General features: G+C 46.3%; 1 protein-coding gene across 1 annotated transcript in view; it reads left to right on the top strand.

The window, feature by feature from the left end:
* The window catches only part of LOC308611039 (forkhead-associated domain-containing protein 1-like), a gene marked incomplete at both ends in the record, with an annotated part of 87,174 nt that overhangs the window by 24,394 nt on the left and 39,390 nt on the right, over positions 1 to 23,390 (top strand). The window contains 2 exons of the mRNA XM_081259984.1: positions 11,178 to 11,448; positions 20,609 to 20,718. Coding sequence (XP_081116110.1) covers positions 11,178 to 11,448; positions 20,609 to 20,718 — 381 coding nt within the window. The remainder of the gene's footprint in view (positions 1 to 11,177; positions 11,449 to 20,608; positions 20,719 to 23,390) is intronic.

Here is a 23,390-nt window from a genome sequence, read left to right as displayed (position 1 = left end):
CCGCAGGGCCATCTGCAATGCCCTGAAGCAACCGTTGATTAATCCCATAGAGTCTTGGCACCAGGCGTGGGAAATTGAAGTCCCAGAGTCAGGGGTGCCGCCGTGTTGTGGGTTTTGTTGGTTGTTGCCTTTACTCGTGCTTTCTGAGCTCTGGGAAAGGAGGTGTGGAAACAAGCTGTGCTAGTCACAGTGGCGCCGTTCTTACAAGGCAGCTGAGTAAGGAAACCCACGTCACCCGTATGTATCAATCATGTCTTTCTCTGTTCTGAAATACGGCAAAACGGATGGAAATGGCCAGAATGAAAAAGGAAGCCAGGCGCCACAAATGACGTGCCGAGTTGTTCCATGAGGGGGTTGACAGCTCCTTGTCGGCAGCGCCCATCCCCATGACTGCCTGTGTCTGGCCTTCCCTGTAGCCTGCTCTGCCCTGTTCCCAGTCCAGCCAGACTCTCCCACGTGGCTCCTGGATACTGTCTTCTGTCCCTGCAATGTCATGACGTCCTGTCTTGCGAGAAGAGCGCCCTCTGTCGGCCAATATTCCTTGCTGCTTTAATGGGGAAGCTCTGCAGAACACAATCGAGAAAGCAAGGGCTTTGGAGTTGGATGGACCCAAGTTGAAATGCCAGCTGCAACTAGCTTTACCTTTCTGAGCTTCAATTTCCAATTTCTGCCAAGGAGCTACTCATTAATCCCAGGTCCCCTTTCCCCCTTCAGTTGTTTTTATAGAGGTCCCTGGGACCACCCCTATCATGGCATAAACTGAGGCTCAGAGAGTTTCAGTGACTTCCCCAAGGTTAGGCATCAATCATATAGATCCAGAGGCAGGATTAAAAGCCGGCTCTCCTGAGTCCCTTGGAGCCTTTTCCTAGTAGCACGAAGCATCGTGGGGCCGTGAGAGCCGAGGCAGGTCCTTCACTGCCCAGCGCTTAAGGAAGGTCTTGCAATTCCCAGTCCAACCTGCAATTTCACACGCTGACAGGGGATGATTCATTATGTGGGTAAAAACGAAAGCCACTGATAATAGGAGAAACTGCATTTTCAGTTATCTGGCTTCCTTGCTTGTTTGGCTCCACTAACTTTTTTTTTGGCTACACCAATGCAGGATCTTAGTTCCTCAACCGGGGATCAAACCTGCACCCCCTGCATTGGAAGCGTGGAGTCTTAACCACTGGACGGCCAGGGAAGTCCCTGGCTCCACTAACTTTTTTTCTTTAATTATTTTATTTATTTTATTTATTTATTTTTGGCTGCGTTGGGTCTTCGTTGATGCGCGCGGGCTTTCTCTAGTTGCGGCGAGCGGGGGCTACCCTTCTTTGCAGTGCGCGAGTTTCTCTTTGCGGTGGCTTCTCTTGTTGCGGAGCATGGGCTCTAGGTGCGTGGGCTTCAGTAGTTGTGGCACGCGGGCTCAGTAGTTGTGGCTCGCGGGCTCTAGAGCACAGGCTCAGTAGTTGTGGCCCATGGGCTTAGTTGCTCCGCGGCATGTGGGATCTTCCTGGACCAGGGCTCGAATCCCTGTCCCCTGCATTGGCAGGCGGATTCTTAACCACTGAGCCCCCAGGGAAGTCTACCCACTAACTCTTTACCAGGGATATTGCTGCCGTTCCTGGACAAATTCAGTTGTGCCCTTTCTTCTCCTTTTTTGACGATGGTGATCACACCTGGTGGCTAATGTTTTATGCTCATTTATTATGGACCAGGACGTGTTCCCAGCATTTCACGTGCACTGTCTCACCCACTTCTCACAGACTAAGAAATGGCTGTTGGTATCCCTGTGTCTTACAGACAAGGCACAGAAATGACACACTCGTCAGGGTCCCAGAGACGGAGCAGAGCCGGGAGCCGCACCAGAGTCTGTGTGATGCCGGATCCCAAGGTCTTAACCTGAGGTCGGCACGTTATGGCCCAGGGCCAAGTGCGGTCCATCGCCTGTTTCTGTAAAGTTTCCTGGGAACACAGCCATCCCATTCATTTCAGTATTGCCTGTGTTGTCGGCTACAATGGCAGAGTAAGCTGGGCAGATCCTATGGCCCACAGGCTGGAAATGCTTACTGTCTGGCTCTACAGAAAACGTTGACCAGCCTCTGCCTGTAACACTATGCAGTCCTGCCTCTTTCATTTGACTTGGTTTCTAAAAGAAGAACTTAAAATAGAGGGGGGAGCTGGGGAGAAAGAACTCACTCAGATTGAGCCTTACTGTGTGCCAGGAAATGTGCTGGTTAATTGCTTAAGTTTACTGAGGAATAAGAAAAAACAGACAAGCTGGAAAACTAAATTTTGAACAGGCTTTTCAATACCTCTTTAAAAAAGAGCTGGAAATATGTGGTTCTAAATATACATACACATATATATGCATTTGCAAATATAGTAATAATATAATTACATTGACATGGATCTGATAAATGTACTAGACATTAACATATTATATATACAACAGATGCATATTATAAATTTTACCTGTTTCTTCAACTGGAAAGTTTTCTTTTAAAACTGTGGACTGTTGGGAATTCCCTGGTGGTCCAGTGGTTAGGACTCAGTGCTCTCAGTGCTCTCACTGCTGAGGGCCTGGGTTCAATTCCCGGTCAGGTAACTAAGATCCCACAAGTGCACGGCGAGGCCAAAAAACGAAATAAATGAAACTATGGAATGTCTTCCCTGAGTCACTTTTGAAGCAGAAATTTGGGGTTTGTAGTCTGAAGCCTGCTGTAGCTAGAGGACTATTTATCTATCTAAGTTTCTCTAAGCAGCGTTTTACTACTTGTCTTATGATTGATTCCTTGGTCTTAAATCATTCTTCTCTGGAGATGCTGCTTTACTTTTATAAGTTGAAAGGTAAACTTGGTGCATGATGACAGTCTGGTGGGTTTTATTTGAGCATGTCATAACCTTTAAAACAACTTTCACTCTGAGTACATAGTGATGCTTATGCTAAAGTCTCAGTAAGCATACTGTCCAGGAAATTTGATTGTTTGCAAGTGTCATAAAACCAACTAAAACTAGCCTAGGCAAAAAAAAAAAAAAAAAAAAAGCTCATGGAACTGAAAAGGCCAAAAGCTGCAGCTTAGGCCCAGCTGGATCCAGGCGCCCAAATCATGGTCAGGAATCTGACTCTTTCTTCCCTGTTAGCTTCCCAATCTCAGACAGACTCTTGCCTCACCTGTAGGAAAGTGGCCACCAGCAGCCCCAGCACCCTACAAAGTAGCAGTTCCAGGGATAGAGCCAGCATCTTCATTGACAGTGGCTTGGATCACGTGGCTTCCCCTGAACCAATCACTGAGGCCAGGGGCCAGGAATGCTCTGATTGGCCAGACCTGGGTTATGGTCTCACCCCTGGGGTGGAAGGGTCAGAGTTCTATGGACTCAGGATTGTCAGGGAAAGGGTGTCTTCCCTGCAAAAAAATTAAGGTGCCCATCCAGAAGATGGAAGAAATGGATGCGGGGGAGGCAAAAACAAAGAAGATGTCCATGACATTAGGAAGCATTCCTATTGCCTAAGTGGAGCCTTCCTAACGGGATTTGCCACTAGGGATCTGGGGGGAGGAAAATGATGAATAATCCACTTTTCCATTGGAAAAGTCCCAGGCCAGTCTCCAAGGAAGCAGAGTTGCTCATTTCTCTCCTGTGGTGAACTGGTGTGATGAGAAGCTCAGAGTCTGGGCCTTAGTTGTCCATCCCCAAGAAGGGTGGTGTTTCCACGTTCCTGGGACCTCTGAATTGGGCCCGTTGTTGAGGAGGATGTGGCTTTACTGTACCGGGGGTTGAGAAGCCGGCAACTGAGTGAATGACCAGAGAGTATGGTGCCCTTCAGAACAAAGCCTCTTTCTGGTCAAGCTTTGTCATCTCCTACCTAACCTTGTAGGATTTCCTCTACCCTGTGCTCTTACAGGTCCCGTGGGGACTTACTTATGTGATGAGAACTCCTGAGGCTGGGTGTTTCATATCAAAGGCGATTTCCCGAGACCAGTGAAGTGGAGGGCACGGGGCAGCAGACAGCCTCAGGCTCGGCCTCTGCAGCAGAAACTCACACAAAAGGACCCCTGAGGCTGTGTTGTCACCAGATGTCTACAGGCGATGCAGATGACATCGGGGGAGGTGGAGACGGGAGCGCGGGCTGAACCCTTAGCATCCTGCTGAGACAGAACCCAGACTCGGTCAGGAACCCGGCCGCGTCCTGCTTCCTCTGGCAGACCACACCCTTTGTTACCAAATCAGAACCACGTTGCTCCTTCTCTGAACTTAGTTGATGATCATTCATTCATTCATTCATTCCGTCTCTCTATCTGGCAAGACCCAATTGAAGCAGGCCAAGTCTAGGGGTAGCAAAAGCTATTTGCAAAAATCCGGCTGTTTTCTCATTAGATTCTATTTCCCATTTTATGGACTGACCAGGAAGCTGATTAGAACTTGAAAGGAAAGGAAAAACCGTAAGATTGAAGATTTACAAGAAAATGGGAAAATTAGATGGGCCAGATCTCCTTTAACACAGCTGGGAAAACCCCAAACGAATGGCTTTTCTGAACAGCTCAAAGGGACTTAATTCTTTTAAGTTCCAAAACCTAAAAATAATGTATAACTTGGCGGTTCTGTGTTCTAAATGTATAACCCTGATTTCTCACACTGAAGCCCCGTACATGATTTACCCTTTTCTTGGGGACATAGAATTATTACCCGTCTCTGAGTTACGGTGACACCCCGGTAGCTGTTGAGATAAAGGCCATTTGTCCTGGCACCAAGTAGCACCCTCTCCTGGCTTCTGAGATCTACTGGCCATGTTTTCTAGTCTCCATTCTGTCTTTCCAGGTCCATGGCTCCTCCATGCTGCGGTCAGTGTCCCTGCTCGCCACCATCACCCCTACCCCCCAGGCCCTTCCAGACCATGGGAATTAAGCTCCACATCTATGTATGTTAAATTCTTCTGTAAGGAAGCCGGTCTCTTCTCCCTCCTTTATGTATTTACTCACTAATGTATCTATGTCAGTATGGATCCATGTATACTGATTTTACACTTTGAATTCTAATCCAATACTCATTAACTATTTCTTCGCTCAAATTCTTCCAGCCTTGGCCACTGGGAGCTCTTTCAGATTGCTTGCTGTGTCCTTGAGCATCTCCCCACCTTTTTGTTTTGGGCACTTGCTTACTCTCTGCTGTTACAAGATGCACCAGGCTTAGCATGTGTTTTCCCCATCCCAGCCCCAGAATCAAAGTGCTTTTTATTTACACTCCATTTGCCAACTGTTCAGCTCAGTCAGCGAACATCTACCATGAGTAGCAGGCACTCTGCTGGGTGCCAGCACAGCCAGCAATTGGCTGGTAAATATTTAATGACCAGCTCTCTGGGAAAAGTAAAGTACATGGATGCATAGCATAAGGTTTACTGATATAAAGAATGTGTAGCACAGTCTATCCATGTAACAAAATATACAGTACTCTTTCTTGTAAATTCTATATAGCCAGCTGAGTCTCACAGAATGCTTTCATTGACTTTAGGTGAACTCTTGTATCCATAGCCAATTTCTCATTGCAGTTGACGAATGAGAGAGTTCCCAACCTGAGCACTGATGGGTATTTTTGGATATTTTGGATTTATGAATAATACAAGTGAAAAAAGAAAGACGTTAGAACTTCACATGTTCATCAGTGACATGAGTGACTTTGTTGCTGCATCAGATAATAATTTTTAAATACTCGAAGAACGTTTCCCCAATTTTTTGCTCTATTCATAACATAACGGCTAAGACACAACATGCTTTTGTATAATCTGCATTGTTAACATTTTCTCCGTTACTGTCTTAAGTCTAGGCAATCAACAAAACAAACAAACAAACAAAATCAAGCTCTACATGAACCACCATTATTAAACCTATTTATAAAACTTTTTAAAAACCAAGCCCTCATTTATAACATTTCCTGATTTCTATGGTGTAATATGCACTCCACGGTCAATTTCAAGCTCCCAATGACGCATCCCTGAATACAGAGAAGGAAAGAGAGGTGTGGTAACACATTACTATGTAACATTTCCAACAGAAACATATAGTAGAGTGAAATAACCTCAAGAGCATAGGTAATAATAAAATAGAGTAAAATAATTAGGAAGGGGTGACTTTTAAGTTTGTATACCAATTGTTTCTGATATAATTTAATTGTAAATTTATGTAAGTTAATTCTTATTAATGGCTGTGTTTCTCAACCAGTTGGCAAAATTCCTGGACATTTAACAATCAGTTCTCGTGGGCGGGTACCAGCAGGCCCCAGCACTCCTCTGGTACAGCAGTGAACATACCACAGGTCTTCCCGGATGGAGGCTGGGGTCCTCTGAGCTGCTTCCAGGGCGTGGCATGTACCAGAAAGAATAACACTTCCATAAGACAGTTGTCAGTGTTCCTAGAAAATCCCATTTCTAAGTAGCCCATGCGATGTCTTGTGTTTTTTCACACCATCTAATGTTCATTTCCTTTTTTTAACTTGGAAAATATCCTATCATTCACTAACCAGTCGTCTAAGATCCGTTTGTGAGTATGGAAAGCAAGTAATAAATCATGACTTCGAGTAACCTAGAAGTCCTAAGAGCACAGGTATTGGAGTCAAATTGTGTCACCACTTCCTGGCCGTGAGACGTTGGGCAAGTCATTTAACCTCTCTGAGCTTCAGTTTCTTAATCCACACAATGAGGGGTAAAATGCCTCCTGCAAGATTATTCTGGAGATCAGATGAGACCACATGCATTAAGTGCCCAGCACAGTCTGTGGCACATCTGTGGCTTCTCTACACAGTGGCTCATAGTCGTTGTATTGTCCACAATTACTTACAAATGGCAGAGCACATAACAAGCTCTCCAAGGGCAAGGTCTAAGTTTCCACCTTCTCTGCAGGCTCCAGGGCTTCCTGGCAGAATTCATGTGTACTGTAGGCACTCGATGTACAAACTACTTCGAATTTTTTTTAGGGTGTCCCATTCAACTTACACTCTTTTCAGGGTTAGAAGCAGATATTGGGGAAATAACACAAAGAACAAATAGATAATCTGAAAAAAAATGGATAGTGATTTCTTGAGTAAATCATTGACCTGTGTTTATTAAAGCTAATATAAATTCAGCCGTGGATGTGGTCATGGTTAATCCAGGTGGTTGACAACCTGCTTTTTTTTTTTTTTCGGTACACGGGCCTCTCACTGTTGTGGCCTCTCCCGTTGCGGAGCACAGGCTCCAGACACGCAGGTTCAGCGGCCATGTCTCACGGGCCTAGCCGCTCTGTGGCATGTGGGATCTTCCCGGACCAGGGCACGAACCCGTGTTCCCTACATCGGCAGGCGGACTCTCAACCACTGCACCACCAGGGAAGCCCCAACCTGCTATTTTAAAGGTAGTATGGAAAAGAAATCAGGAGTATCACATATGCTACCTCAAAAACAAAACAAAAAACCCAACCATGGCAACATACCATATGGTCAGAGAACAGACACAAAGAAAGAGAAAAGGCATTAGCATGTATTTTTAAACTAAAGTTTCTAAAAACAGACTTGAAGACTTCCCTGGTGACACAGTGGATAAGAATCCACCTGCCAGTGCAGGGGACACAGGTTCGAGCCCTGGTCTGGGAAGATCCCATATGTCGTGGAGGAACTAAGCCCATGCGCCACAACTACTGAGCCTGCGCTCTAGAGCCCACGTGCCACAACTGCTGAGCCCATGTGCCCCAGCTACTGCAGCCCATGCGCCTAGAGCCCACACTCCGAAACAAGAGAAGCCACCACAAGGAGAAGCCTGCGCACCACAACAAGAGTAGCCCCCCGCTCGCCGCAACTAAAGAAAGCCTGCACGTAGCAACGAAAACCCAACACAGACAAAAATAAATAGAATTAAATCTAAAATAAATAAATAATAAAAACAAACTTGTTGATAACTGACCTTGACCCCATGCTTCCTGTACAGCCCAGAGCTAGCTTTTAATGTGAGTCTTCTTCTTATGTTTGCTTTTCTCCCTGCCTGTATCGTTGTAGTTGCCAGCAGCAATTTCTGAGAAAACCTTGACCTTCCCTTTGATAAAGCAAGCCGGGAAACTAGAGAAAACCAACTTTAACCATCCAACTAAAGCTACCCTCAACCAACATGCTTCAGAGGAAAAAAAAAAAAAAAAAACCTTTATTTTTAAATGTTTAAACCCGAAGAGCTTGGAGTCTCTGCTGCGTTTATACATCTTTGGCTCCTTCCCACTAGGGGCCCTATCGTTCGGGCTCTGTGTGCTGCAAGCGACAGAAACCAGCTCTAGCCAGCCTCAGGGATGGAGCACTTCAGGGTAGCACCCCAGCCAGTGCTCAAAACCAGCTTCCTTATTTTCCCCACCATGTTCACAGCAGCATAGTTATAATAGCCATGAGGTAGAAACCACCCAAGTGCCCATGACGCTTAATGGATAAAAAAAAATACACTCTAAACTGTATGGTGGAATATTATTTAGCCTTAAAAATGAAGGAAGGGCTTCCCTGGTGGCGCAGTGGTTGAGAGCCCGCCTGCCGATGCAGGGGACAGGGGTTCATGCCCCAGTCCGGGAGGATCCTGCATGCCGCGGAGCGGCCGGGCCCGTGAGCCATGGCCGCTGAGCCTGCGCGTCCGGAGCCTGTGCTCCACAACGAGAGAGGCCACAGCAGTGAGAGGCCCGCCTACCACACACACACACAAATAATAAAATAAAAGAAGGAAATTCTGACATGTTACAACATGGATGAACCTTGAAGGCCTTATGCTAAGTGAAATACGCCAGTCACAAAAAGACAGGTACCATGTGATTTCACTTATTTGAGGTACTTGGTACTTAGAGTAGTCCAATTCATAGAGACAGAATGTTGGTCACCACGGGCTGGGTGGCGGAGGGAATGGGGAGTTGTTGTCTAATGGTTAATAGAGTTTACATTTTGCAAGACGAAAAAGTTCTGGAGATCCATCTCACAGAAATGTGACTATACTAACACCACTGAATAAACAGCTTCCCTCTCTCCATGTCTGGGCTCCACTCCCTCATGCTGGCTGCATTCTGAAGTCCCACCAGGTCACTCCAGATCCTGGTGTCCAGCCAAGTCTTCTTGGGTCTCCTTGGCTCTGATTGCATCACTTGCCCCACCACTGAACCAATCAGTATGTCCAGGGAGTGTGATTGGTTGATTGCTTAGCCCCACCCACAGCAATGGGCCGACAGATTGGGAGGAAGATTCCTGGAATTTCCAGAAGAGCCAGGTGGGTTGCGGCCTGTCCACTACGGCAGTGAACCACTTGAGTCATGAGATATGAGCACTCCCTTTAGCACCCTGGCAGTTAGTGGGCAGTGAGGCACATCTACCTGAGCATCCCAGCACAAAAGGGAATTCCTCCACACTACCCGTGGTCTCTCGATTTGTTTTCTATCAGGCGGGGGTAAAACATATTCAAATTTCCCCCTTCCCACCTTCAGCCCTTTCATTCGATAAATCTTTATTAAATCGATGAGGAAAGGTTGTAGGAATGATTGAGGCAAGACAGCCCCAGAGGAGAGGACGGGAAGGGATAGGATGGATGGAGAAGTGAGTGCAAGGCAGGAGCAGGACACCTCAGCTTCTGAAAGGAGAGAAAGGAAGAAAGCTTAGGTGGAGACCGAGGTGCCCACAGTGGAGAGAAATTCGAATCTTCACATAAGGTAACAGAGTTCTGGAACACTGCCAAGTCCGTTCCTGAAACAGGTTTCAACGGGGCCAGTGTCATCATAAATGCTGGGCCAGGTGTCGCCAGGCAATTGGAGTTTGATTTTCCCAAACAGTGTTCTCCCTGACTCCAAAAAAGTCTTCAGGGGAATTCACCGGATTCTTGACTTGGCTGGGAAAGACTGTAGCTAAAAGACTGGTTTGGGAACCTGAGTGAGTGGAGAACCTTCCTCTTGAATACAATCCAGCTGGAGCTATAGGAAGTTCTGTCTGCCAGTGCTCCTATTTCGGAAGCATTCTGTCCTGTTTCTCATTATGTGTCTGCAGTCTGCAGAAAGAGAAACGTGACCGCCACAGGCGGCAAACCTTTGAACTTAGCTTCTTCCTTGAAAAGTGTGTTTTTTTCTGCCAAGCGACTGGGGGTGGGGGTGGGGCAGAGAAGGGAGAGAGAGACAGAGAGGGAAAGAGCTTTCCAGAACCCCAGTCCCACCACCCTCTCCACCACCACCTGAGCTTGGTGAAGTCCTTAACCTCTCCAAGCCTCATTTGTAAGCTAGGAATAAGGAGAGCTCCTCCCCTTCAGGGCTATCGCGAGAAATCGGTGAGTAATTACAATAAATGGTAGCATTCACGATGTCACAGTTTAACCACTAGGCACAGGGAGGGACGGCCACAACAGCATTAACCAAGAAAAAGCCAGGTGTCAGCACCTCTCAGCATTTGCTTCTCCTGGTGTAGATGGATTTTGATGTGCTCTCTAATGAAAGTAGCTACAGACATCTTCCGCCGGGTCAGATGAAAAAAGGTTCCCTCGATAGATATTTATGGAGCGTCTGCCAAGAATCAGATGTGGCAGATGTTGAGGATCACAGGCTAATGAGCCAGCTGGGTTTCGAGCCAGTTGGGGTGCCTGCCACCCCAGAGCTCTCGGCTTCGGGGAAGAGGTGGAATGGGAGTGCCAGGGAGACACACAGTGTGGATGTGTGTGTCCTGGAGAGCTGGGCTTGAATCTCGGAGATGTGTTCATTCATTCTTTCAACCAATATTTAAGGACCTACTGTGTATGTGCCAAGGGTTTATTCTAGGAGCTGAGGATACGGTGCTGAGCAAGGTAGACAAAAAGCTGTCAGCCTCTCAGAGCTCAGAGGTGGCGTTGTACCAGCTCAGACGCTCACTGCCAAATCTGTGGTCCTGGGAAAGTCACTAGGTCTTGCTCAGCCTCGGGCTCATCACAGAGCATCAGGGGTATTAAATGAGGTAATGCATGTGAATCTCTTGACTGGGTGCCTGGCACGAAGGCTGCACCCAATAAATGGTGGTGCGATAGTGTGCAAGGTGACCCATGGTGGGGACCGCCATCCCAAATTTGGGGAGAGTGTGGGAGGGATTCTTGGGAGAAGTGACTTATACGCCGAAATCTAGGGCAGCAATTATGTCGCCGGGACAGAAAGGTGAAGACCACCCCAGCTGCTCGTAACCTCCCCTGACCCTCTTGTCTGCCCCTGCAGGTCTCCTTCCCATGGGTGAGGGGCCCAGCACCTTGGCCAAGGCCACAGCCACCTTGGGCCACCCAGGAACTGAACCAGTCACCCTCACCACCACAGACCCCCTTCTACCCGGGCATCTGGACAGCGCCAGTGCAGAGGAGCTGGTCGCAGGGGTCCCCCGAGCCCCCCATGGTCCCACCAGCCTCCCACAGGCGGCCCGTGAGTGCCAGCGAGAAGATGTTCTCCTTCAAGGTGGACAGAGCCGCCCACAGCGTTCCCATCATCAGGCAAGGTACTCATGGGCGCTTCCTTGGCGGCTTTGGGGAGGGGCTTTTGCTAGGAGGACGGGTCTCAGTTTCTGCTTTCCCCTTTTTTTAAAAATTTTTATTGAGGTGCAGTTGATTTACAGTGTTGTGTTAGTTTCAGGTATGCAGCACACTGAATCTGTTCAACATATACATGTATCCACTCTTTTTTAGATTCTTTTCCCATATAGACCATTACAGAGTATTGAGGAGAGTTCCCTGTGCTATCCAGTAGGTCCTTCTTAGTTATCTCTTTTATGTATAGTATTGTGTATGTCAATCCCTCTCTTCCAATTTATCCCTCCCCCCTCTTATTCCCGGTAACCATAAGTTTATTTTCTACATCTGTAACTCTATCTCTGTTTTGTAGATAAGTTCATTTGTACCTTTTTTTAGATTCCACATATAAGCAATATGGTATGATATTTGTCTTCCTCTGGCTTTTGCTTATGTTCTCTGGTTCTGAAGTAGAACATAATCAAATGTGAAAAAATTGGGATAAGCAGAAAGTTAGAAAACAGCAAAAGATAAGCTGTCACCCTTATCACCAGAATTCTCCCTGTTGACTTTTTGGTACAAACTCCTCCAAGACTGTGCTCTGCCCATCTGCACACGTCAGTACCTCTGTGGTGAGTGTGTGTGTGTGTGTGTGTGTGTGTGTGTGTGTTTGTACATATATATGAATATATATGAATTTGTATCAGAATCTAAATTTATATACTTCAACTCAGATGTACAGACATATTGGTAACTGAAATCCCTCTTGCCTTAGGAGGTTTTTAAATATTTTATTACCATTTTACAGGTAAGAGGAGACTGAGGCTTATGGAGAAAATTATTTCTCTGGAGGTTATGTATTCAATCTAATCTAAAATAACACTTTTCGGTCAAATTTAAGGCTGGTTATCTCAGTGACTGTCACTCACAGCCTGGTCACTTTGGGGACACACAGCCATCAGGGTTTCCTTCTCCCCCCCTCCCCCCCAGAAGGCCTCATGGCACTTGGGGAGGAGACTTCCTGTCTGTCACCATCCTCTTGGCCTTGCCAGGCTTACTGGCAGAGTAGCTGGGTCGACTTAGTCCCTGGCATGATTCCCAGGTTTCTTCTGTGGCCACTGGTGTGGAGGTCCCATTCTCTGTTTTCTGTGTCCCAGCCCCAGACCCCTCTGAGTCCCCAGGTCTCTCGATGCCTCCACACCCTTCCCTGGTCTCACTCAGGACCACTCACCTAGTCACTTCCCTCAGCCATTCAAATAATAGTTATTATTCTGAAATAAACAGACTAAGGAGCAAATGAAAGGTATCTCTGCAGTTTACATCATCATCATCATCATCTAAGGAACGCTCATGTACCAACCACCCAAGTTAAGAAATTACTCAGCCATTTACCCCCAGCATTTTTTTTAATTTAATTTTATTTATTTCTTTATTTATGGCTGTGTTGGGTCTTCACTTCTGTGCGAGGGCTTTCTCCAGCTGCGGCGAGCAGGGGCCACTCTTCATCGCGGTGCGCAGGCCTCTAACCATCGCGGCCTCTCTTGTTGCGGAGCACAAGTTCCAGCCGCGCAGGCTCAGTAGTTGTGGCTCACGGGTCCAGCTGCTCCGTGGCATGTGGGATCTTCCCAGACCAGGGTTCGAACCTGTGTCCCCTGCATTGGCAGGCAGACTCTCAAACACTGCGCCACCAGGGAAGCCCCCCACCAGCATTTTAATGTGAAAACTTTCAAACATACAGCAAAGCAAAAAGAATTTTATAGAGACAGCTCTCCTCCTAATTCTACCGCTAACACTTTGCTGTACTCTTTATTACATTTCTGTCTACCCATCCTTCTTGTCCTGCATTAATCCATCTTATTTTTTGGATGCATTTCAAAATAAATAGCACACATCTGTAGTCCTCCCCCTAAATGTTTTAGCACATATACCATTAACTAGAACTCAACATTTTTTGTCTCCTTCATGTAAAATGAACACAGAATGTGTATTAGTTATCATGAATGCATAACGAATTCTCCCCAAACGTAGTAGCCTAAAGCAAAATCAAACATGTGTTATCATCTATACGGTTTCTGTGGGGTCAGGAATTTGGCAGCAGCTTAGCAGGACGGCTGTGGCTCAGGGTCCCTCGTAAGGCTGCAGTCATCTGAAGGCTTGACCTGGGCCAGAGGATCCACTTCGAACACGGCTGCTCACATGGGTGTCAGCAGGAGGCCCCGGTTCCTCACCACATGGGCCTCCCCAGAGAGTGGCTCGAGCGTTCTCATGACACGGCAGCTGCTCCTCCTGAGCAAGTGATCCTGGAGGACAAGATGGAAATGGCAACATCTCTTGTGACTAAGCCTCAGAAGTCATGCTCTGTCATTGTTGCAATATCCTGATGGTTACCCAGGGCGTCACCTTCCAGTGTGGGAGAAGACTACACACGGGCCTGAAGACCAGGAGGCGGGGATTATCAGCAGTCATCTTGGAGGCCGGCTACCACAGCCTGCCCTCGGGTCCTCAATGATTCACACTCCTCCTCCTCTCTCCCGAGGCCCCCCAGAATCTCACCCCAGTAACAGCATCGGCTCAAATTCCAGAATCTCGTCTAAATCAAGTCCAGGTACAGATGGGGCTCATGGGTGTAGTACGTTACGTTCAGCTCATCAAGTACTACTTCCAGAAATCTGAAGACCTCTGAACAAAGGGTCTGTCCCTCACACACCCAGCACATATTGGTGGGACAGACATAGCATCACTGCTACATACACTCCTCTTGTTCCAAAAGAAGAAAAACAGGAAGCACACAGGAGTCCCTGGCCCAAAGCAGTTCTGAAGTCCAGCTGGGAAAATATCGGCAGTTCCTTGACTGGGCTTCAGTCCAACTCTTGCCCAGAAATGACTTTCCAGGGCTCTTGGCTCTGCCCCTGGTCCGTGAGTTCCGCCTTCTGAGTCGTCCTCCCTTTCCTATGAAAGGTGTCCTATGGATGTGGCTGCATAGTTTTATAGCCTGCTTCCTGCCTGTAGAAGCTTGGGGGTCCAGACACTTCTTTGACTTTTGTGGGTCTCTGTCAGTCTGAGTTGGCAGTGCTTCTTATTGGGGTTCATCCTATCAGGCAAAAACCACGCCCACAGACTTTTTTGTCACAAGCCCTTCCACCATGGGCTTCTGCAAAGACTGACAAAGGACAGAAGCTTCTTAGAAGCCCAGTTCTTTGACCGAAGGGTTCTCTTGGACACTGCCCTGGATCTGTATTCTTAACAAAGGATTTTACAACCACACCCTCAGCTTCTTCTCTGGACTGTGTTTTCTTGAGAGTGCCCTTGATTTGATCTTTGCCCAGAACCTGTTTCTTACATTTCATTTGCCACCTGGAGAGGCAAGGAATTTTCAAGCCCAGAACATTGCCCTGATTTAACAGCCCTTCCTTTAACTGTCTCTCCCCCTCACATTTCACTATAAGTAGCAAGAAGTAACCAGGCAGCACCTTCCAAGACTCTGTCTGGGACTCTCTCTAGCTAGACCATTCAGCCTCATCACAAACATTTTCTACCTTCCTCATGACCACAGGCAATGTGTTAGGAACCCTTCTGCCACCACCTGACAAGGATCCCTTAACCCCAGTAACATTTTCCTCACTTTCCTGGAACCCTTCCCTCACTGCCTCCTCAAAGGCCATCGGGCTTCTACTAAGATTATTCAGGCTTTCTCAAAGACTCTTGGCCAAAGTCCTCCAGCTTCTGGCCACTGTTCCATCCCAAACCACTCCACATTGTAGGGTTTTTGTTAAATTTTGCACCACTCCTGGTGCCCAAACCTGTATTTGCTACTTATTGTTGCATAACAAATTACTGCAGGATGTAATGGCCTAAAACAACAGTAAACATTTATTATCTCCTAGTTTCTCTGAGTCAGGAAGTTGGGAATGGCTTCGCTGGGGGATTCTTGCTCAGGCTTGTCCATGAGGTGGCAGTCATGGTGGTGGCTGGGCTGTGGTCCTCTGGAGGCTTGTCTGGGGCTGGAGGACCCACCTCCAGGATGGGTCACTCCCATGGCTTTTGGTAAGAGGCCTCAGTTCTTCACTAAGTGCACCTCTCCATACATTGCTTGAGCATCCTCAAGCTGCCAGCTCCTCCAGACAAGTGGTCCTAGAGAGTGAGGCAGAAGCTGCAATGTCTTTTATGATCTAACCTCAGGAATCAAACTGTGTCATTTCTGCAATATCCTTGATTACATAGAGAAGCTTTGTTACGGACTGAATTGCATTCCCCCAAAATGCATATGCTGAGGCCTCAATCCCAATATCGCAGAATGTGACCATATTTGGAGATAGTGTATTGAAATAGATGAGTAAGTTAAAATGAGATGATTGGGTGGGCCCTAATCCAAGGGCTGGTGTCCTTGTAAGAAGAGAGAGAGAGACGCCAGGGATGCACGTGCACAGAGAAAAGGGCATGTGAGGACACAGCAGGAAGGTGGCCGTCTGCAAGCCAAGGAGAGAGGCCTAACCCTGCCCACACCTTGATCTTGGACTTCCAGCCTCCAGAACTGTGAGAAAATGAATTTCTTTTGTTAAGACCTCCTATGGTGTTTTGTTATGGCAGCCCCAGCTAACTAATATAAAGTCCATCCAGTATTGGAGAGGATGATGCAAGGGTCTGAATACCAGGAGACAAGAATCAGTGGGGCCATCTTGGAGACTGGCTACCACACCATGAAAGGTGTAGATCTTGAGTGTGCTCATTGAGTTTTGACGGTCGTGTACACCTATGTAACCCAAACTCCTATCAAGATATAGAACATTACCATCACCCCAGAAAGTTCCCTCATGTCCCTGCCCAGTCAATTCCCAGCCCCAGGCCCCAGAGGCACCCACTCTTCTGAATTCTCTTCCCGCTATGGATTAGATATTCCTGTTCTAGAATCTCAAGTACACAGAACCATGTAGTACATGTTCCTTTGTGGAAGGCTTTTTTCACTCAGCATAGTATTTCTGAGATTCATTCATTTTGTTGTATGGATCATGTTCTGTTTTACGAACATATATACAGGGTTTTGGGGGTTGTTTTTTTAATGCGTCCTTTGGACACATGGCACATGGGCTGTTTCTTTTCTTTTTTTCACTCCGCCATTTAAATTTTTCCACTGTAATCACCGGTTTCTCCAGTGCCATGTTGAACTTGGGGCTTCTCTAAAAGACTTGCATCCCCCCTGGAGAAATGAAGGATGATTCGTATGGCTTAGATTCCCTCACATCTACCTGGGCTCTATCTCCTCAGCCTCTCAGCCAGGTCTCATGTTTCCAAACGTTTGCCCTCGTTCCCCTGACACACTCCCCATCCTCAGAAAAGGACTTTCATCTTCCCGTGTCATGGGGAGTTCCTTTCTGTCTGGGCCTCTCTACTCCACGCTTTAGAGAAAACTCTGTTCTCCAGTCCTCCATGCTGTCTCTTGACAGAAAACACCTCTTTTTAAGGGTTCCGAGAAAGCTCTTTCCTCTCTTAGCAAAGCTGGGCTCTTCCAATTAAATTGGTTTACTGTTAGACTGTCACCTTGCTTTAGACTTGAAAAATTCTATTTGAAAACCCAAAGCCAAGGATTTATTTACTGCAGATCAGGTCAGGGTTTCTCAATCTTGGCACAGTGACATGTGCGGCCGGATAACTCCTTGTTGTAGGATCTGTCCTGTCCACTGTAGAAAGTTTAGCAGCATCCCTGACTCCTACCCACCAGAGATACCAGTAGCAACACCACCACCACCACCACCCCTAACTGTGGTACTCAAAAATGTCTCCAGACATTGTCAAAAATCAAAACGTCATTTTGCCTGGGGGAAAAATCACCCTGTTTTAGTTAATACTCATCCTTCCTTTACCACAAGGCAATAAAACATCAGCTCCAAGGCCAAATCTTAATGGCAAGAGCTCATGGGAGGTGGGGAAGAATTACTGAGAAAAGAAAATATGTGGAGTGACTTATTAAAATAGCATCTTGATTCATATATATATATATATATTTTTTCCCAATAATGGGATCATATGAACCTAACATAGGTAACCTTTTTTTTTCTTTTTTTGGCCGTGCCGCTCAGCTTGCGGGATCTTTGTTCCCCAGCCAGGGATGGAACCTGTGCCCCCTGCAGTGGAAGCACAGAATCCTAACCACTGGACTGCCAAGGAATTCCCTACCTGATTTTTAAAATTCAATAATATATCATAAACATCTTCCCACTTCAATACATTGACTGCATAGTGGTTAAAAGCATAGGCTCTGAATCCAACAAACTTAGGTTCATCCCTTGACTCTACCACTTACCAGCTGTGTGTCCTTGAGCAGATGACTTGACGTCTCTGTGCCTCATACCTCTCACGTATAAAATGGAGATGGGAATAATAATGCCTATCTCACCGGGTTGTTATGAAGACGAAATCGTATCCTGCGTGTAAGTGCTGAGCACAGCGCCAGGTGCATAGCGAACATTCAGTAAATATTAAAATATTTAATTTTTTAATATTTAAATTTTAATATTTTAATAATTTTAATATTTAAATTTTAAATATTAAAATTTAAAAATTAAGTTATTACCTAAGCATGATTGTTATTTAACTTTTATTTACAACTTACAATGTCTGAAAGACACAGTTAAGGTGCACACAAACTGCCCCTGCTGCACACTGGTGATAATTGGAGCGCACCAGGACAGCTGGGGGTTGTTAAAATATTAAAGTAACTTCCCTGCCCTTTGGCCAACAGCTCATGCCCGAAAATTCTTAAAGTGCCTGCGTCCCCATATCCGCCTTCCCACCGCCCCAGCCCTCCCGACCCTACCTGGGGCTTCTCCCCACTGGGACCTCCGAAGGATCCAGCATCTAGAGTTAAGCCGGTTTGGTCATACATGGCCCTTAGGTTCTTTCTGATAAATAACAGTAGCCGGTAAAGAAGTTTGCGGCAGGTGAGGGGTAACTGCTCCCGCACCTCCCTGCCTGGGTGTAAGGAAAGCAAGTCTCAGAGCAAATTCTAGCCCTACAAAGACTTTCGGTAAACACACCTTCCCTAATAAAGGGACCCCATCAATCAGCCTGTTCTGTAAGTTTTATGAAGTCCCCCCTCCGGCCATCATCTTGCGGGGAAGGGTCCCTCAAGACAGCCACGACAGGGTCGCAGAGGCAGCCGGAGTCACCCCTAGAGATGGCATCAGATGCCAGAACTCTAAGCTGAGACTGGACAGGGGCCCATTTAGGGTCAGACCCCGTGGCCCTCCCTGGGGACACAGGCCAGGCAGTACCTTCCTCCAGTGGGAGCCGATTTCTTGAGGAATCTGAAAACAGATCAAGTCTTCCTCCTGAAAATTCACTTTCCAAATTGAGATACACAATCAGTGTAAAATAAACCCCAGATTTCAAAGGCTTCATGCCTCGAAGAAAAAGAATATAAAATATCTCCATATTTTTTGTCGATTACGTGTTGAAATGATGTTTTTTTTAATGTATTGGGTTAAATCAAATTGATCATTAAAAAATTCATCTCTTCTTTTTACCTTTTTAATGCGACTACTAGAAAATTGAAAATTGCATTCTGTAGCTCCCATCATTTCTCTATCAGGCACTGCTGCTGTAGTCAGTTAGGACTTTGCTGCTCAGGATCCAAGAGAGTCAGATGGGGGCAGTGAGCTTCAAATAAAAGTTTTCTAATCATGGACCTAGTTGGGGAGGTGGAGGGAGAGAAAATGGGCAGCTGCTGAAGTTCCAGGCCCTTGTGTTCCTCGCGCCCCAGGAACCACTGTGGCCAGGGCTGTTCATTCAACACGCAAGGCTGTGCATTCTCCGGGCACCACAGGCCATCAGCTATGTTCACTAGAGGTTCTGGGGTCCACAAACAGGTTTGAGACCTGGCTGGGGGGCAGGAATCTTTGACTCTAAAATGCATAAATAAAAAATACAGAAGCAAAATGAATAAATGATGAATGTCCACAAACATGACAGTGAGTGCTTCATTCATCATTAATGTTAAGACTCATTAAAGTTCCATCACCACTGAAAACAATTTGTTCAGCTTCTCACTTCACAGGAAGATAAGAATGTGCAGTGACTGTCCAGAAACCATAGTCACTTGGAAATTTAAAATACGCTGCTTGGGCCCAAGTGGTTTCACAAGTAGAATTATAGAAATCTTTACAAACGTTTCTACACCAAGAAAATGGTTTCTACACCATTCAGTGTTGATGTGAGTAAATTGCGAGATGTCTGATGTGATACAGAGTGGGGACCCCAATCACAATGCCATAATCCCTGAAAGTCATATAAACAGGCCTTGTAATATTGGGGTAAATAAGAAAAAAATTAGGAAAGCTTAAATGTCTATCAAGTGGATCCTAGTTAAACAGGTTTGGCACACTTGGACAAGGGACCACAATGCTACCCTTGAAAACAACCAAGTACAGCCTCAAATACTGACATGGGAAGATGTTTTTGATATTGTTAGCTGAAAAGTAAGCTGGATAAGCATCTCTGTCATGTAAATGCATTTTTGTTTTTTGAAAAGATATGGCTGCAATAAAACAAACATAGCTAATGTTTAGGGCTAAATGCTCTACTTGAGGGGTCAGCAAACTTTTCCTGTAAAGAGCCAGATAGTAAATACTTTAGTACTTGTGGGTCACATGGTCTCTGCTGCAACTACTCAGCTCTGCCTTTGTAGCTGGGAAGCAGCCATAAATAATATGTAAATCAATCACTGTGGCTGTGTTGCAATAAAACTTTATTTACAAAAATAGGCAGAAGGCCAGATTTGGCCGCAGGGCCATAGTTTGCCAAGCCCTGCTCTATATCATTATTCTATTTAATCTCCAGATAGCCCTTTATAGCAGAGACTATCAGTGATCCTAAATTATGTATGTGGAAACTAAGGCTTAGAAAGAGCAAATGACTTGCCCAAGGTCATCAGCTCTTATGCGGCATAGAAAAAAGTCTGGAAAGAGACACACCACAGTGCATCAGTGCAGTTAATGCTGGGGAAGAGAAATGAGGCAGCTCTTACCCTTTCCAGTCCTCCTGTAATGCTTTCAGTGCATAAGTCTCATGAATGTGAAGGTTAATCTGAAAATATTTTTTAAGACTTTGGGGAAACTCACAGTCTCCTCTGCATTCTCTGTTGACCTTGTGTGTTAGTGTGGACCAACGCGGCGGAACTGTCGGAACAATCAGTGGCCGAGGAAATTCCTGTGGCAGAGCCCTACAGAGAAATTTTTGTGGACCAGGACCTGTCCCAGCACGATAAGGTGAGGGGTCTTGGGGAAGCACAGAGCTACAGCAGCAAGAGGGACCATGGAGAGATTGCCACTGCCTCTTGTTCTCTGTGTCTCAAGGACTGTCCCTTTTTCCTACTTCCAAGAAACCACCTCTTCCTCCCAAGACATTCAGCCAGGTTTGGCCACTGCTCATTTTATCCCAAATAACATCTACAACTACAAGGTACTGAGCACCTACTGTGTGCTGGGCCATTTCCTGTGCACTTGACATTTATTAGCTTGTTAATCTTCACCATCTTCAAAATAGATTTTATCACCCTCACTTTGCAGATGAGGAAACTGAATCTCAGAGAGGTTCAGTAATGTGTTCAAGGCTGCCCAGTGCAAGGAGCAGTGTTAGGATTCAAACCGAGGTCTGGTTAGCTTCTCAGCGGGTACTTCTAACTCCCACACAGTAATCACTTGGTCAACCTTCAGTGATGGAACAGTGATGCAAAAACACGTTCCTTGCAGGAGGACGTGAGCCCTGAAGTCAGGGAGGCGTGGGCCGAGAGACTCGTTAAAGAACCAGAGAGGTTTAAAGCAGGGATGCGAGCAGAACAGGTGGATTCAAGCCATCCTGGGAAGGGCCCAGGTCAATTTCTCCCCACTTAGACACGACTCGAAATTTACTCTAAAAGAAGCAGTCTATAATATCTCGCTTTCCTTCAGGGCCAGGGCCTGCTCCTGCAGCAATCCTCAGAGTTTGTGAGGAGCAGACCTACCTGGGGTTCTTGTCAGACACGGAAATCCAAACCTTCAGGAGGCAGGGGGTTCCATCCCAGGCATCCTGGGACCAGACTCTGAAAAATGTTGCAGAAAGGCGAGAAGCCACACTCAGATTCTGTATTTATCGCTGTGTAACAAGCCATCCCAAAACTTAGCGGCTTCAAACAGCAATTCATTATTCCCCAGAATCTAGGGGTTGACCTGGAAGGTTCCTTTGCTCGTGTCCCCTGGCCTCACTCATGCGGCCTCAGTAAGCCGCTGGCTTGGCCAGGTTGGTTGTCGGTCTCCATTGGCCTCCTTCCCACATCTAGGGCCTCAGCCAGGATGCCTGGACTGGTGCGCCCCTTTGTGCATGTGGTTTTTCATCACAGCACAGTGGTCTCGGGGTTCCCAGGGGGCCAGAACAGAAGCTGCACAGCCTGTAAGAACTTGCCTGGAGATCATGCAGCATCACTTCCACTCCATTCCGTTGGTTAAAGCTAGTCACGGGGCCAGCCCAGACTAGAGGGTGGGGAAATAGACTGGATGGCAAAACTGCAAAGTATTTGTAGCCATTTCTCAACCTGCCTCAATTTTAACTTGGAAATATAGTGCAACCACTATAATTTTTTCTATTTATAGAAAATTTTTATAAGCCATTTATCATTTTTTCTATTTATAATAGAAATAATTCTTTCTCTTTATAAGTCGTTTATACCCTGACTTGCCAGGACTCCTTCAAGTGACAATAAACAAATTAGCTTGAGGGGGAGCATTGATTAGCTCATCTTATTGGACAATTTAAAGGGCCACTAGCTTCAGGTATGGCTAGATCCAGGAGCTTGAATAATGTCATCAGAACACCTCCCCACTACCAACTTCTCCCCTCTGTTTCCCTCAGTGTCTGGCTTTCTTCATAAGGCTGGCTTTGTGTGTTAGAAAAGACAAACTCAGGCAAACAAGCCTACATGATCCAAAAGAAGGCAAGATCCTCTCCCTCTGTAATCGATGTGTGAAATCTCTGATTGACCAGCTTGGGCCACATGCACATGGGGAGGTGGGACAGGAAGGAGCAGGGCACATGACTGAGAGTCCTACCCAGACCAAATGGAAGGAGGAACACTCCCTCCAAGAAGGGCAAGGGGACCCTCAGCAGGAAAGCAGAACCCACAGCTGTCCACTGCCCTCTGCAAACTTCTTATATTCCAGCACTGGCACGGGGCCTGGCACTTAGTTGCTGCCCGATGAATGTTTGTTGCATGAAAAATGAATAAGCACCTGGCTGATCATAACAGGGTGAAACAGGGGAAACTGCCCAGGAGTAGGGAATATGTCTGATGCTCTCTCTTGAAGTTTTGCCACCAACTTTCACAAGGACCCAAAGGAAGGCCCCTGGCAGCAGCTGGCTGTGTCAGACAGGCTTTCTCATGAGCGAGACCCTGTCCTTCCCCAGGTCACGGAGCTAGCAGGTCGTGAGGCTGACTGCACGGCTCTCCTGGGAATGAGCTGGCCCAGAAATTGCCCGTTTACCTCCTCCCGTGACTGCTTTGGAAAAGGCCTCTGGGGAATTTCTTCTTCTTCTTCTTCTTCAGTTTTTCTGACATTTTATTGATAACGTCTAGTGAGAAATTTGGGGGAATTTCTTTTTCCTTTTTTGGAAAACCTAACCAATTCTTTGGCTGCAGAGCTTTATCAATGGAGAGATGGAGGACAGGGTTAATTATACCTGTGGGTACAGTCTACCAGCAATTTTGTTTTTCCAGCCGAATGTTTATATGAGCCCATGCAAATAAATCACTATTCCTGTCTCATTTACTTTCCAGATTGAGTTACCTGGAAAAATTTCATACATGAATAGCCAAAAGAGGCTGGAAATATTAGAAGAGAGGAAAGGGAAAACAAATATTTCAGAATGTTTTAAGTTAAAAAAATAACCCTCATTATAAGCAGAATGT

The sequence above is a fragment of the Mesoplodon bidens genome (genome assembly GCF_964165515.1).
Source record: "Mesoplodon bidens genome assembly, contig: HAP1_SCAFFOLD_240, whole genome shotgun sequence".
NCBI lineage: Eukaryota > Metazoa > Chordata > Mammalia > Artiodactyla > Ziphiidae > Mesoplodon > Mesoplodon bidens.
This window is presented reverse-complemented; position numbering and strand designations above follow the sequence as displayed.